Source organism: Talpa europaea, assembly GCF_964194135.1.
Source record: "Talpa europaea genome assembly, chromosome: 8".
NCBI classification, from domain to species: Eukaryota; Metazoa; Chordata; class Mammalia; order Eulipotyphla; family Talpidae; genus Talpa; species Talpa europaea.
Genome location: NC_140075.1, coordinates 78,130,379 through 78,148,180, shown reverse-complemented (window position 1 = coordinate 78,148,180; position 17,802 = coordinate 78,130,379). Strand labels below are relative to the sequence as shown.

Sequence of the window (17,802 nt, the reverse complement as noted above, 5' to 3'; positions counted from 1 at the left end):
AGCAGTAATACTGGCACAGGGGAGAACAAATTGAATAAGGTCTCAGCTTTCAAAACAATATTTGATCTTGTAGGAAAGACATTCAGAAAAAAACAAAGGTTCAGTGCTATCAGAAAGCGATAAAGTTGTGTAATAAATTAATCTCATTATGATTATAAATTGGAACAGTAGTACCGTGGGGTAGTTTAAAGGAGAACATCTCTTGGAGGCTGGGGATAAGAAACATTTGGGACATATGGGGTTGACTTTAATAGACTTTATTTTCACTGATCTGTCTTGAATAAAACTTGTATACTTATCTCATGATTTTGGAGAGGACTATTGTTAAGAAAAGCATATTTTAATTTATAATAATAGAATATGCTTCAAAATAATTTTACCATATACTAAGCATTCAATAAACGCTGACTAAATGAAACATTAAATATATTAATTGTATTTTGTATTTGTAACACTAAAATTAGCAGGCCCTGATATTGTTCATGTTCTCTGTACAGCATTTTTCTTTTTTCTTTTTAAAGATTTATTTATTTATTTATACAAGCACTGGGTACAGTCAGAAGTGCGGGAGGGTGAGAGAATCCACCAGAGCCAGAGCAGGGAGCAGAGCAGGCAGAAGGACCGAAGTACACTGCTGAGGGGAGCAGCGGGCGGCAGGAGAGGTCTGCGCACCATGTGGGATGCTCCCCCGGTGGCCGGGAGCAGCCAGGGATTGAACCGGTGCTACAGAGGCTGTGGGCAGCTTCGCAACCCAGGGCTCAACCTCTGCGCCACCAGGGAGGACCTCTTTTCTTTTTTTTAAAGATTTATTTATTTATACAAGAACTGGGGTATAGGCCAGACGTGTGGGGAGTGAGAGGATTCATCAGAGACAGAGCGGGGAACAGAACAGGTAGACTGACTGAAATACACTGCTGAGGGGAACAGTGGGTATGACAGGAGAGGTCTACCACACCATGTGGGAATCTCCCTGGCTGGCAGGAACACACGCTGCAGAGGCTACGGACAGCTTCACAGCACTGTGCTCAACCGCCTGTACCACCAGGGAGCCCCAATTGTAAAGCATTTTTCTATGCCTAGCTTTAAAAAAGAATTTTAAAAGTGGCAATATAAGAAATGACTATTTTAACTGAAGTTACTTATTTGACCTATTTAACATATTGTTCAATTTTTTCCTAGATTTTTACTAATTCAGAAAAATAAAATGCAATTTATTAGTTTTAAGAGACCTAACAATTCTAACTCCAAAGTAATAATCCAAATATATAATTGAAAAAAGCATTAATTTTGTGCATCTTTTCTACCTGTAAGGTCAGATGATTTTTGGCTGAGCAGCTTTTTCTGTGGACTTGGCTTTGATAGTCCTTCAAAGTTTTTAAGAGGCCAGGAATTTGAGAAATTAACAGAATTATCTTGAATCTTCTTTGGAGATACAGTAAGAGATGTGTGCTTTGGACTTGTTCGAGGTGATGAGAGAGGATAAGATGGAAGGATGAAGGCTCCTGGACTTGGATTTGAACCAGAGTATAACGAAGTACGTTCTGTTTGACTACCAAATGTTTGCTGTGTCTTACTGCCAAAATTTAGGCTGGCATACACTGAAATAAAATAAGACAGTATGTTATTAATGTATACACATATCCTAGCAGTTTAAAGTTCTTTTTTCCCCCCTCCCTTTCACATTTGGGTTTTTTAATCCCATCTGGTATACTTATGTAGGAGATGAAGGACTAATATAACTTTTTTCAATATAGATAGTGCAATTTCCCAGTAACTATTTTAAACTCTGTTCTTTTTTTTTTAATGGCAACTTTTTTTTTTTTTTTTTAAGATTTATTTATGCATACAGGAACTGGGATACAGGCCAGAGGTGTGGGGGGTGAGAGGATCACCAGAGACAGAGCAGGGAACAGAACAGGCAGATAGACCAAAATACACTGGGAGGGGAGTAGTGGGCAAGACATGAGAGGTCTCCTGCGCCATGTGGGTCTCCTCCCTGGCAGGGGATAGGACTCATGCTTCAGTGGCTATAGCTATGGCTATCTTCATAGGCTGAGTCTTAACCCCTTGTGCCACCAGGGATGCTCCTAAACTCTCTGTTCTTTCCCTTTCATTTATGGAGCTCCCATACATAAATTTGGGTCTATTCTTAGGTCTTTGTATTAGTTCCCTTAGTCTATTTGTCTATCTCTGCACTAGCACTGCAGTGTTTCATCATTATGCTACTTGGTGAGTCTCTATCCATTTTGATCTTCTTTAGAATTATCTTGGCTATTCCTGGCCCTCCATACCTTCATATGTATTTCGGGATCCCACTGAAATTTTTTTTTTTAAGATTTATTTATTTATACAAGCACTGGGTAGAGTCAGAAGCGCGGGAGGGTGAGAGAATTCTCCAGAGCCAGAGTGGGGAGCAGAACAGGCAGACTGACAAAGTACACTGCTGAGGGGAGCAGCATGCACGGCAGGAGAGATCTGCACACCATGTGGGACTCTCGCCACCGGCACTGCAGAAGCTTCAGTCAGCTTCACAACCCTGCGCTCAACCACTATGCCACTGGGGAGGCCCCATTGAAATTTTGATAGGGATAATAATGAATTTACAAATTTAAGAATGTCATCTTCCTGATACTGAATGTGCTGTTTAAAAATATGGAAATTTCTTCAATTTACTTATGTCTTTTCATGTTTCTAAAAAAAACTATTTTAGCTTTCATAATAAAGGGTATGCAAATCTTGTTAGTTTCTATATATTAACAAATTTTGCTCATACTGTTTTTCTTTCTTAAAAACCTAATTTTTTGAAAATTAATGATGTGTTGGAATCCTAGGGGTTAAGCCTTAGCACTACCACCCCACTGCCTGGGTTAGATCTAAGGCCAGGGAGCTAACCCACACATGGCCCAGCAGACCTCTTCTGTTTTCGCCCACTGCTCCCATTAACAGTGTATTTCAGTAGATCTGCCTGTTCTGCTCCCCACTCTGTCTCTGGTGAATCATCTCACTCCACCCCACCCCTGTACCTCTGGCCTGCACCCCAGTTCTTCTACCCAAAAATAAATAAATCTTTTAAAAAGAGAAAATTGCTGGTGTACACAAATTTTATTGACTTTTCTATTAGGGTTTTGTATCTGGCAGCTTTGATAAACTGCCTAATATTTAATAGCTTTTTGAGTATCTTTTTGGATTTTCTATGTAGATAATTTTATAATTGTATTAATAATGATGGTGACTACAGCAGTGATAATGTTAAGAGCTAATGTTTACTGAACACTTAGTATATGCCAAGTGGTGTGCTGAGCACTTTATAGGTACTAATTAATTTAATCCTTACAACAACCCTGTGGTGGAAAAGAACTATTCCTATTTTACAGATTAAAAAAAAAAAATACACAGGGATAAGTATGTTGCTTAAAGTCACAGACTAGGTTATTACAAAGTTGGGAATATGAACCCAGGCACTCTGCTCCCAAACCACTACTTTGTACCATGTTTTATCAAGAATAATGGCAAATTTATATTTCTTCCTATTCAAATTTTATACTTTGAGTTTTGAGTTAGGTTGAGAATGTCCTAAATTTATTTACATTACATTAATATACACAATAAATTAGTTTCCAAACCTTATGGCCATCAGAATCCAACCCTTTTCATAAATTTTAAAAACACAATTTTTAAAAACATATTGGTTTGCTAATAGTTTATTTCAGACACTGACTTTCATAAAAGTGAGACTGGATTGCCATTTATTTTCCTTTATTCAGTAATCTTACATGGTCATGACCTCAAGGTCATAAAATGTAAGTTTATAAAATAAATTCCATTTTTCTTACAGCAGGTCCTTAAGATATCCCTGCTGACACTTAAGGAAACGTTATTCCAGAACCAGTTTTATTGTACGTCTTTTCTTTTAAAGTCACTGCTTCTAAGAACATATCAGTGATGTAAATGAAAACTTGCTGTAATTCATTAAGATTAGATTACCTCTTCCTTGAAGTAAATAAATGTTTTTTTTTCTGGAATTTTTTTTTGTGGGTAAAATTTTTACGCCTAAAATTGCTTTAATGATTATAGGTCTATCCAGGTTTTCTATTTCTAGTTGAGACAGCTTTTACAAGTTTATTATTTATATTATTCAAATATTCTGTATTTTCTTATTAAAGCTTCTTTAGCCTATAAAAATTTCTACTAATACGTAGACACTTCTTGGGTCTTATCTTCTTCTTTTTTAATTTATAAACTCTCTTTAACACTAAAATGTCTTTAATTTTAGTGTACATAAACTTAAGTATCTGCCCACTGTATCTTTTTCATGCTTTACTTTCTTCCACTCTATTTTGGTATTTTAGGTGTGACTCTTCAAAATAGCATTTATTTCCTTAAAAAAGTAAAATAAAATTTGATAATTTTTGTGATTTAAATGGTAGGTTATGTCCATTTATATTTATGGTTACTACTGACATATTTGGTTTTAATTCTGCTGTTTTATATTGTGTTTTCTATTTATTATTTTTAATTTTCCATGGCAAAAGACCTACATTATTTATACTAAAAGTCATTCTTATGAAAACTTTAATGACTACATATATCATATCATTTATTTTTAATTCATACCTGATATGGTTAGGACAGCCTAACAGTCCTAACAGAGGACATTTAAGCAGTCACAAATTGATATACAGAATGGATTCCTGATTTCAACTACAGTGCTCTATTAATAGATTCTGCTCTTTCAGAGTGTCTTATCATATATTCCTTTAATTAAGAAATGAGAAGTGGAGCAACATGGCGGCGAGGAGACGCTGCGAGTAAGATCTCACATTAAAAAAAGTTAATAGGGAGGAAAAGCGGCAGGTCCCAGTGAGAACTGGGACACGGAAGATAAACGGACGACTCCAGCAAACTGCCCGAAGAAGAAAGTTGCCATAAAAGAGGACGAGAAGGGAGGGAAGCGCAGAACCCAGCTCCCCTCCCCCGCCCACAGAGGCGGCACTCTCCGACCAGCAGAGACGAGGGAAACAACAAACCAAAACGCCCAACAAGAAAAACGGATGCAGCAAGCGGGGCTGTGAGTGGAAAGGATCTATTTCAGCCACCACACCCCGTGAACGGGAGCTGAGGCGAACCCTGCAGGATCCACCGCGGAGGTGAGCTCCAGGCGCCATTAAAGAGAGCCCAACCCCCCAGGAGGAGACCAGCACCAGCACACAGCCCCGGCCGCCCAGTAAGCTTGCGCGAAAGCGGCGCTCGGATTGCAGCTGCCCAGGCCCCTGCGCCTGCGACCTAGGCTTGCGGGGAGACGGCGGAGGCCCTCCCTGAGTGAGCAGGAACAAGGTGCCCAGGCAGGGGAGCGGGATTCAAAAGGCGCCATTCCCGCGCCACTGATCTGGGCTACAGCCCGCGTCCTGGAACTGAGGGCTTTGGAACTGAGACCCGGGCAGAGGCCCTCCCTGAGTGAGCAGGAACAAGGCGCCCAGGCAGGGGAGCGGGATTCAAAAGGCGCCATTCCCGCGCCACTGATCTGGGCTACAGCCCGCGTCCTGGAACTGAGGGCTTTGGAACTGAGACCCGGGCGGAGGCCCTCCCTGAGTGAGCAGGAACAAGGCGCCCAGGCAGGGGAGCGGGATTCAAAAGGCGCCATTCCCGCGCCACTGATCTGGGCTACAGCCCGCGTCCTGGAACTGAGGGCTTTGGAACTGAGACCCGGGGCACGAAATTAGGGGCGTGGGTTCCCCACGACGGTGGGGCACAAGGCAGACACAGCACCCCAAAGCCGTTGAGGTGTACCCTACCATCCCCGCTCTGCTCCCTGTCCCACGGGGTGGAAAATCAGCTCCCCAAGGGCTCTAGGAGAGATCTCTGGTGCCACCTAGCGACTTGACCCCAGCACAGGCTACTGAAGGAGCTAGTGGCCAGCTGGGGAGTTAGCCCACACCGGGCCCCTTCTGAACAAGTAGTCTGAGCCCACAGGGAGAGCGAGCACCCACAGCCGGGGCAGACCAGGCGCGCAGAAGAGTGTGCCTGAGACCAGAAGTGCAGGGAGTGTGTCCCACATCACCATTTTAGAACAGGGACATTTCTTCAGTAAAAACTACCTGCAGAAGGCTTCCTCAGGAGCCAGAGGTGAGCGGGGGAAGTTCGCCCACGCCAGACCCCCTCTGGCCTGCAGTCCAAGCCCAGAGGGGAGCAGGAACCCACCGCCGGGGCAGACCAGGCGCACAGGGGAGTGTGTCCCCACATCGGCATTTTAGAACAGGGACCTTTCTCCAGTAAAGGCTGCTTGAAACTGACAGATGACTCCTGGAAGAACCAGAGGGGAACAGAGAAGCCCACCCAAGATGCCGGCAAGTCCCAACAACACAGTGTCCCAACGCATACGGCAAATTAGAAAACAGACAGTAGGGAGGAGAAGAACCACACGCAACCTAGCAACTCTCCAGAGAAAAAGCACACCACAAAAACAAAGCCAGCCCCCAGATTGCAACGACAATAACTTGGAAGAATTTCTGAGCCTTCCAGAAAGAGAATTTAAAATTGCCGTGATTAAAAAACTGACAGAAGTCGTAAAGGAAAACAATGATAAGGGAAAAATAATCAACGATCAGAAGAATGCAATTGAGTCCCTAGAGAGGGAAAACAATGGTCAGAAGAAAGAAATTGAGTCCCTAAAGAGGGAAGTAAAAGAAATGCAGGAGATCAAAGAATTAATGGAAGAACTAAAGAATTCTGGGAAAAGCAATGAAAGCAGAATAGATGAAATGGAAGAACGAATAAGTAATCTTGAAGACACAGAAATAAAAAGAACCAAAACAGAAAAGGAAAGAGAAGTACGAAGGAAAAAGAACGAAGAAAGACTTCGGGAACTATCTGACTCCATGAGGAAAGGAAATATAAGAGTTATAGGAATACCAGAAGGAGAGGAGAGAGATGTAGGAACAGAGAAAATATTCAAAGAGATAATTGAAGAGAACTTCCCAAATGTGAAGAAGGAGCTGAAAATTGATATACAAGAAGCAAGAAGAACACCAAACTTCCACGACGAAAGGAAAAATACAGCAAGACACATAATAGTAAAGCTCCCAAGAATCCAGGACAAGGAAAAAATAATGAAGCTGGCAAGAGGGAAGAAACAGATAACATTCAAAGGAAAACCAATCAGGCTGACATCAGACTTCTCCGAAGAAACACTACGGGCAAGGAGAGAGTGGAGGGACATAGTCAACAGACTCCAAGAAAACAGATGCCAACCAAGAATACTCTATCCCGCAAAGCTCTCCTTCCTCTTTGAAGAAAGAATATGGACCTTCCCAGACAAACAGAAACTCCGGAATTTCATTGCAACTAAACCCCCACTCCAAAAAATACTACAAGGAGTCCTAAAGCCAGAACCTCAGAGCGACGAATAACAATGAAAGAAGGCCAAAAAAAAAAAAAAGTTATTAAAAGAATAAATAAATAAAATCAAAGGAAAGACAAACACAATGGCAAATACAGATGTTAACATATCAATATTAACTCTAAATGTAAATGGACTAAACTCTTCAATAAAAAGACACAGAGTTGCAGCCTGGATTAAGAAACAAAACCCAACCTTTTGCTGTCTCCAGGAAACACATTTAGCTACAAAAGATAAAAATAGGCTCAAAGTTAAAGGATGGAAAACAATCCTACAAGCAAATGGACCAAAAAAGAAAGCAGGAACAGCTATACTTATATCAGATAAAACAGATTTCAAACTCAAAAAGATAAAAAGAGACCCCAATGGTCACTACATTATGATCAAGGAGACAATACTTCAAGAAGAAATAACACTCATTAACATATACTCACCAAACGAAGGAGCACCAAAATATATCAGACAACTGTTGTCCTCTCTGAAAACAGACATCAGAGAAAACACATACGTAGTGGGAGACTTCAACACACCACTATCAACAATGGATAGATCAACAAGACAAAAAATAAGTAAAGAAACCAAAGCTCTAAATAAAGACCTAGAGCAATTGTGCTTAACAGACATCTATAGAACACTAAACCCCAAAAAAATGGAGTACACTTTTTTCTCAAGCGCACACGGATCATTCTCCAGGATCGATCACATACTGGGGCACAAGACAAACATCAACAGATACACCAAGATTGAAATCATATCAACCATCTTTTCTGACCATGAAGGCATCAAACTAGAAATAAACCATAAAAAGAAGGCAAGGAACTTTCCTACCTCATGGAGATTAAAAACCACACTACTGGAAGACCATTGGACTAAGGAGGAGATCAAAGAAGAAATTAAAAAATTTTTTGAATTGAACGACAAGGAGGACACCAATATCCTAAATGTATGGGATGCAGCAAAAGCAGTAATAAGAGGAAAATATATAGCAATAGAAGCTCACATCAAGAAACAAGAAAGAACGCAAAGAAACAACCTAATCTCGAAGCTCAAAGATCTAGAAAAAGAACAACAAAAAAACCCCAAAACCAGTAGAAGAAAAGAAATAATAAAAACCAAAGCAGAAATAAATGAAATTGAAACTAAAAAAACAATCCAAAAGATCAATGAAACCAAGAGCTGGTTCTTTGAAAAAATCAATAAAATAGACAAACCCCTAGCCAGGCTCACAAAGGAAAAAAGGGAGAAAGCACAAATAAACAGGATCATCAATGAAAGAGGAGAAATCACAACGGACACAGCAGAAATCAAAAGAATAATCAGTAACTACTATGAAAAGTTATATGGAAACAAGTTTAACAATCTAGAGAAGATGGACAAATTCCTACAACTCTACAATCACCCAAAGCTAGATAAAGAAGAAATAGAACACCTAAACAGACCAATTACAATTAGCGAAATTGAAATGGTAATCAAAAACCTCCCCAAAAACAAAAGCCCAGGACCTGATGGATTTACAAATGAATTCTACCAAACATTCAGAGACGAATTAGTGCCTATCCTTCACAAACTCTTTCAAAAAATTGAGAAGGAAGGGACAATACCAAACACGTTCTATGAAGCCAACATTACACTAATACCAAAACCGAACAAGGACAACACAAAAAAGGAAAACTACAGGCCAATCTCCCTAATGAACACTGATGCAAAAATCCTGAATAAAATTTTAGCTATCAGAATCCAACAATGTATCCATAAGATAATTCACCACGACCAAGTTGGATTCATTCCAGGGGCACAAGGATGGTTTAACATCCGAAAATCAATCAACGTTATCCAACACATCAACAAAAAGAAATATAAAAACCATATGATAATATCAATAGATGCTGAGAAAGCTTTCGACAAAGTGCAACACCCATTCATGATAAAAGCCCTTGAAATTCTTGGGATACAAGGAACATACCTCAACATCATAAAGGCCATCTATGACAAGCCAACAGCCAGTATCATTCTCAATGGTGAAAAGCTGAAAGCAATTCCATTAAGATCTGGAACAAGACAAGGATGTCCACTCTCACCATTGCTTTTCAATATAATACTGGAAGTCCTAGCCAGGGCAATAAGACAAGAGAAAGACATCCAAGGAATCCAAATAGGAAAAGAAGAAGTCAAACTATCACTATTTGCAGACGATATGATATTATACATAGAGAACCCCAAAAACTCCACAGAAAAGCTAATTCAACTCATCAATCAGTTCAGTAAAGTGGCAGGATACAAAATCAACACGCAAAAGTCAGTAGCCTTCCTATACACAAACAATAAATCTGAAGAAGAAGAAATCAAAAAGACCATCCCTTTTGTTATTGAAACAAAAAAAATCAAATATTTGGGAATAAATCTAACAAAAGAGGTAAAGGACCTATACAAAGAAAACTATAAAACACTGTTAAAAGAAATAGAAGAAGACACAAAGAAATGGAGAGACATCCCCTGCTCATGGATTGGAAGAATAAACATTATTAAAATGGCCATCCTTCCAAAAGCAATATACAGATTCAATGCTATTCCAATCAAAATTTCAATGTCATTCTTCAAAGAAATAGAACAATTATTGATGAAATTCATATGGAATCACAAAAAACCCCGAATAGCCAAAGCTCTCCTGAAAAAAAAAGAAGGGAATGGAGGCATCAGACTCCCAGACTTCAAACTATACTACAAAGCCATAATCATCAAAACCGCATGGTATTGGAACAAGAACAGACATACAGACCAATGGAATCGAATAGAAAATCCAGAAATAAACCCACAGGTTTATGGTCAACTAATCTTTGACAAAGGAGCAAAGACTATGCATTGGAGCAAAGAAAGTTTGTTCAATAAATGGTGCTGGGAAAACTGGGTCGCTACATGCAAAAGAATGAAGCTTGACCACTACCTCACACCATACACAAAAATCAACTCAAAATGGATTAAAGAACTAGACATAAGACCTGAAACCATAAAATATATAGAAGGAAATATAGGCGAAACACTACGTGATTTGCACATCAAAGACATCTTTACAGACACATCACCCAAAGCAGTGATAGTGAAGGCAAAGATAAACAGCTGGGACTATATCAAATTAAAGAGCTTTTGCACAGCAAAAGAGACAATAACAAAAACAAAGAGAAACCCCACCAACTGGGAGAACATTTTTGCACCCAACACTAATGATAAAGGACTGATCACAAAAATCTGCAAAGAGCTGATGAGTCTCAACAACAACAAAGAAAATAATCCAGTCAAAAAATGGGCAGAAGAGCTTAAAAGAAACTTCTCTGAAGAGGAAATGCAAATGGCCAACAGGCATATGAAAAAATGTTCAACATCACTTGTCATCAGGGAAATGCAAATCAAAACTACCATGAGATACCATCTTACACCAGTGAGAATGGCACATATTAAAAAAACTAGCAACAACAAATGTTGGCGAGGGTGTGGAGAAAAAGGAACTCTTCTGCACTGTTGGTGGGAGTGCAAACTGGTCCAACCACTGTGGAAAGCTGTGTGGAGATTTCTGGACCTACTAAACATAGAGCTTCCATATGACCCAGCAATTCCACTCCTAGGTATTTACCCAAAGGACACAGAAACATCAATTCCAAAGAACACCTGCACCCCTATGTTTATAGCAGCACTGTTTACAATAGCTAAGCTTTGGAAACAACCCAAATGCCCAAAAATAGATGACTGGATCAAGAAGATGTGGTACATATATACCATGGAATATTACTCAGCATTCAAAAAAGATAAACACATGCAATTTGCTGCAACATGGATGGCGCTGGAAGGGATCATGCTCAGCGAAATAAGCCAAAAAGAAAAAGAAAAATACCGGATGGTCTCACTCATAGCAGGAATCTAGAAAACTTAAATAAGGGACCAGGAAAATGAATAACTATAAGAAAGTGAAAATCAAAATCAACAAAAAACTATGAACCAGAGACACTTTTAGGGGGGCGGGGGCGGGAGGGGAGGGATTGGGGTCAGAATGGGGGGCTACAATTGTATGGGGAATATAACAATAAAATTTATAAAAAAAAAAAAAAAAAAAAAAAAGAAATGAGAAGTATTTCTTACAAAGAAATCAAATACCTGATCTTTTTGTTCATATAAAAACAACCAATAAAATACAACAAATTATACCAATATTTCCAACATTTGTTCTGGACCATAGCATTATTTTAAAAATTGAGATGGGAACTTCTAGATTGTTTGGCATCTGGCTTCCATACCCAAAGTCCTTCATACCCAATCTCCATGGGATTCAGAAATCCCATGGAGAATGTTAGTTGATATGATGGTAGTCATTTCAGTTAATCCTTTCAGTTAGTCCTCTAATAGGTTTTCTTTCTTTTTTTTTTTTTTTGGCAAATTATGTTTTTTGTTTTTTTTAAATAATAAATTTTATTTTTATATTCCCATACAATTGCAACCCCCCCATTCTGACCCCAATCCCTCCCCTCTAGCCCCCCACCCCCCAAAAAGTGTCTCTGTTTCATAGTTTTTTGTTGATTTTGATTTTCACTTTCTTATAGTTATTCATTTTCCTCGTCCCTTATTTAAGTTTTCTAGATTCCTGCTATGAGTGAGACCATCCGGTATTTTTCTTTTTCTTTTTGGCTTATTTTGCTGAGCATGATCCCTTCCAGCGCCATCCATGTTGCTGCAAATTGCTAATAGGTATTCTAAGAAGTTATAGAAATCCAGAGCTGCTATGAAGATCAGATTAAACATTGAAAGCGGTAGTCTTCAAAACTAAATCATTAAGAGATTCCTAAACAGGAATAGGCTAAACAACACAGAGAAACCTCTGCTTCCACTAAATATGAGGCACAAACGTATCTAATGAAAATTTAGGAAATGCCATTAAAAAGATGGACTATTTTATAGGGAATAACATTTCAAAGAAACACTTAATGGAGTCATGTACCCCATTGTGGTGGGTGGGTGCACACAAAGAAAATATAGCTAAAATTAAGTGGTATATTAATTAATCCTTGTTCATGAATTTTAAATGATCGTTACTTTTTCATTCCTATCAGTCAAAAAATTTAAAGGACATACAACAAAAATTAAAATATCTCTAGAAGTATTTGACTTGATCTTACTTCTAAATAATTGAAAAAAATCTATTAATTAATGGAAATTTAAGAAGGTCTTCCAATCCAAAATTCATATGCTTGACAGCCAACCTTCCTTTTGCTCTGTGTCTTGTATCTTATCTGAAATGACAGGAAATTATGGTTCCTTACAGGGTACATAATACATTCTAAAGATCCTTAAAATTTACAACTATTCAGGGGGCCTCCCTGGTGGTACAAGGGATTAAGCAGTGCACTATGAAGCAATCTGAGGCCTCTGCAGCACAAGTTCGATCCCTGACCATCCAGGGAGCAACCCACATGGCGAAGCAGACGTTTCCTGTCTCCCCCGCTGCTCCCCTCAGCAGTGTGTTTCAGTCTGCCTGTTCAGTTCCCCACTCTGTCTCTGGTGAATCCTATCACCCACCTGCATCTCTTGCCTGTACCCTAGCTCTTACATGCAAAAATAAATAAATCTTTAAAAAAAATAAAAATAAAACTATTCAGGAAAATAATTGTCTTCTGCTGTAACAGATGTTATTTCCAGATGCTTGGTATTAAAATGTTGAGTTCCACCATCAGTTTCTAAACTCTCAAATTTTATTCAGTTATATTTATGTTAAGATTACTAAATGTAACATTTTAGGGTAATTATTTAAAATGTTATTTAAATTTTAAAAAGTTATAAAAAATTTAACAATGTTCCTTTCTTTTTGTGATGAGTATAATTATACAAAACAACATATAAAAGCCTCCTGGTAGCGCAGGGGTTAAAGTCTTAGCACTATCAAGCTATGGCCAGCCACTGCAGCAGGAGTTTGATCCCTGATCCTGGGCCAGGGAGCTAACCCACATGGCACAGCAAACCTCTCCAGTCTCACCCACTGCTCCTCTTAGCAGTGTATTTCAGTAGATTTGCCAGTTCTGCTCCCCACTCTGTCTAGTGAATCCTCTCCCCCCTCTCCTGCCACACCTCTGGCCTACACCCTAGTTCTTATATGCATAAATAAATAAATAAATCTTAAAAAAAAATAAAGTAACATATAAGTTGTATTTGAAAAGCCCACACTTATAATATTTATAAATCATTTGAACTTCAAACAAATTTAGAATTTAAACCTTTATCTTGATGACTATTAGTTGTCCCCAGGAACTGTAAGTCAGAATCCACACTGCCAGTTTTACCACATATCTGTGAAAATCCAAGTTGTCCACATTTCCCGGAAATATTTGTTTGATAAGTCCCAGTAGTGCCTTTGGAAAAAAGGAGAAAAACAAATTTAAAAAAACCTTTATTTTAATATTTACTTTTCATGAGCACATCTGAATTTCACAAATATTGGTATTATTTGTGTAGGAATAAATATAGGAATGTATGTATAGTGAGGCAGATGAGAGTTTTTGGTATTGGTAGATCTGATTAGTGGCATGGGTTAAAGGGCAGAATACAGACTGGTAAAGAACAAAGAAAAATACTGAAAAATATGCACAATGGCAGTTTCTTCCTACACGCTCCCTTCTCTCACCACAAAATGTTTCTCCAGACCTATCTTTCCTTCTTCCCAGTAATTAAGAGTACATAATTGGGGCTTCCCTGGTGGCGCAAGGGGTTAAGATGCAACTTACAAATGTCTGCAGCCAATGCAGCATGAGTTCGATCCCTGGACAGGGAGTAACCCACATGGCCCAGCAGACCGCTCCTGACTCACCTGCTGCTCCCCTCAGCAGTGTATTTCAGTCAGTCTGCCTGTTCTAGTCCCCACTCTGTCCGGTGAATCCTCTCACCCTCCTGCACATCTGGCCTCTGCCCCAGTTCTTGTATAAATAAATCTTTAACAACAACAACAAAAAAATCTATACAACTAGGTAATGAACTGCTCTACGGTATAGAAACTATGAGTTTTATAAAAATTTAAAGTAGTGGTATGAGCATAACTGAGATTTTCTATTTTTTTCTCTCCATTAAATAAGCATTAAACTACACAATTATATACTCATTTTTGCATGACAATATTATGGAATTTTATTGCATAAAGGCCTGTAAGTTTCCCCAGGATAACAATGTTTTCTAAATACTGTGTCCAAACTTATAGGTAACAAACTTCAATTACTGACATCATTTGGATATTTAAAAAATGTTAAAATCTATGACAAACTGAATGTTTACTGATTAAACAATTTTCACTTCCCAACTGGTTTTATTTTGTCAACACATTGCCATTTTTTCTAATTATCTCAGTGCTAAGTCTTGATCTTTCTCTACTCCCCTTCTTCAGCTTTTATATCCAGTCATATTTTTCTGAAAATTATTTTATGTATCATCTGCAAATAACTTTATCACCCTAGCTTCTTTTTCCTTTATAAAAAAGATCCCAATTAGTTCTCCAGAGTTTCATAAGTAGAAACTTAAATTTTTAAGCTTAGCTCACATGGATTCCCCACATCCCAATTTTCTTCAATCATCTAAGATAAATCTTGTCTTTACCCAGCTTCCAGAATATCTCAAGACAATTCCTAATATAAACCTTTGTTCTTCTAATACCTTCTCTGTAAATACTTGTATCATATGCATTCCAAAAGGATACATTCAAATACTATCATGGCTTTAACATCTTTTCTAACTGATAAAGTCCAGGACAAAGACCATGTTTTCTGAACTACTATAATATTTACTTTCTGTAACACTTCAGCAATTAAACATCTTTCTAATTGTTCTAGGCAAAAACCCTTAGAGCACTCTTGACTCTTCTCTTACTCCAGTCCTAATCCATCAGCAAACCACAACTTTACCTTTGACATAAGCAGAATTCAATCACTTTTCACTTACACTCAGTGCTACCCTGGTCAAACTCTAACAAGTCTAGCCAGGACTACTCTGTTTTTGCCTATGCCCTCCTTCACTTTAAGTGTAATGCCCTACATCCTTGGAAAATATAAGGTAATTGATGTCACTACCTTCCTCAAAACATTCCTATAGCGTAAAAGCCAAAGTTCACTCAAAAGTCCACTAGGCCTTATAAATAAGGAGCCCTATTAGTTCTTTAATTTCATTTCCCACTTCTCTTACCATGACTCATTTCACTCTAGACACACTAGCCTTTTTGATCTTTCTGAACATGTCCTGTAATCATCACTGACAATTCCCTCTTCTTGCAATTATTTGCTCTTCACTCTTATCTATGTATTTTGCTGCAAATATTCCCTTCTAAATATTGCCTTCTTTTATATTATTTAAAACAGCCCTCCTCCATATATTCTGTTTTATATTTCTCCATTGCATTTATTACCAACTAACCTACCATATGTCGCATAGTAGGTTTTCCTTCTTATGTTAGCCGACGCAAACCCAGTACTTAGAGAAGTACCTACTATTGAGGAGATACTCACTAAACATAGGTGGTTGATTAAGCAAATATTGCCTTACATTATTACTTAAAGGATTTCAGTGAGAAACCCTTCCAGAGTGTTAGGAGACAATTATGTCAAAGTTTCTATTCTTTAACAAATATTTATTACATCTGAATTGTTTACTTGATTATTAATTCTATAAGCCCTTGAATAACTATGAAATATAGAAAAATCTTAAACTTAATTCAGTATGTTCATATATTACCTGTAACCTTTTACTTACCGGTAGCACATAAAGGAAGAGAGTCTGAGTTAAAATCTCGACTATTCTGAAATAAGTTTCTTGACACTCTTTTTCTGCTAAAACATGAATCATCATTGACTGATGATTGGCCTTGAGAGGGTTTTAATTTTGGTGATGGGATGAAATCATATGCTGAAAACTATAAGAACAAAACAATTAGCAAATTTGTGTTAAATATAGTTGGTAATAAATTATATAATTTAGACCCAATTATGAAATTCAGATTAAAAGAAAAATTTATCAAATATATAATAACACAAATAAACAGCTACATATAGTATGGTACATCAGTATGGTATTTTTCATTCTATGATAAAAATGTTTTCATTCTATGATAAAAATGTTTTCCCCTTTCTATTTTACCCCAAAACTTTTCTGTACCTTACCTTTCTACTGTACACATCTGGGTAGCTAGGAAGGAAAAAACACAATTGACAAAAAGGGCAAAATGACAGCTAAAATAGCGAAAAGAACATTTCTGAGTCAGCATAACCCTGCCACATGATGCCATCTTTGAGCATTACATTAAATGGTAGTTGCAGGGACACTAATCAACAAGCATCCCACTTGATTCATAGTAAAATAAATTTACTATCCATAAGCTACAACTCAAGTGTATATATGGTATCATGGTTCCCTTAGGTAATTCTTTAAAGATTTATTTATTTATGCATACAAAATGGGGTGTAGACCAGAGATGCGGGGGTGGGGGGTGAGATGATTCACCAGAGCGAGTGGGAAGCAGAACAGGCAGATCTACTGAAATATAATGCTGAGGGGAACAGGGGGAGAGATAGGAGAGGTCTGCTGTGCAGTGTGGGTCAGCTCCCTGGCCTGGACAGGGATTGAGTTCATGCTGCAGTGGGGTTGGCAGCTTGATAGTGCTGAGACTTAACTCCTGCACCTCTATGGAGGCCTAAGTTTAGTCTTTTTAAACAAAGAAAATTCAATACCATTATTATATAGGATATGGACACAGGGACCTCATACAGAAAATATTTCAGTATGCTGAAGGTGTTAAAATACATGATAGATTTTAGTCTTTGTTTTTGAAAAGAACTGGACTATACCACGTGAATTACCTTTAGAGAATAAATAATGGTTTATATTTTATAATTATTAGCATGAGAATTTGAGGGTAATTTGGATTCTTTGAGACTACAATGGCATTATTGCTTACTTTAGCCACAAAATCATTAAGCTTTTGCTTAAATTATACTTCTTTAAAGATAAAGGCCTATCATAAAGAAGAAACTCAATGTTATTAATAAGTTGTACTTTGTTTTATTTGAGATTAAATTTTTCAATGTATTACTTTACTGATTTTCCTTCCAACCCTATTAGGAGACATCCTATTAAGACTTAAGATGTGTGAATGTGTATGTATATGTGTGTGTAAGCATGGGCATTCAAAAGTAAAGAAGATACTGATAAGAGTTTGATAATCTTACAAGAGACAGTTATTCCCTGTAATAGAAAACGAAAGTTACTTCAATTTAACATTTATTTCTGTATTATGTTTTGGCTTTCAACTATTGGGCATCCATCAAATTCATGAATTCATGTATAATTTACCCATTTTTTTCAGTTGATTAATGTGAGAGTGTTCTGATAAAAATCTG

The 17,802-nt window shown here is 37.9% G+C and overlaps 1 protein-coding gene across 4 annotated transcripts in view; it reads right to left on the bottom strand.

Annotated features, from left to right (window-relative positions):
* The window catches only part of TOGARAM1 (TOG array regulator of axonemal microtubules 1), a gene marked incomplete at both ends in the record, with an annotated part of 68,324 nt that overhangs the window by 39,048 nt on the left and 11,474 nt on the right, over positions 1-17,802 (bottom strand). For all 4 annotated transcript variants that reach the window (XM_084240914.1, XM_084240915.1, XM_084240916.1 and 1 more), the window contains 3 exons: positions 1,305-1,598; positions 13,648-13,782; positions 16,160-16,319. In XM_084240914.1, coding sequence (XP_084097040.1) covers positions 1,305-1,598; positions 13,648-13,782; positions 16,160-16,319 — 589 coding nt within the window. The remainder of the gene's footprint in view (positions 1-1,304; positions 1,599-13,647; positions 13,783-16,159; positions 16,320-17,802) is intronic.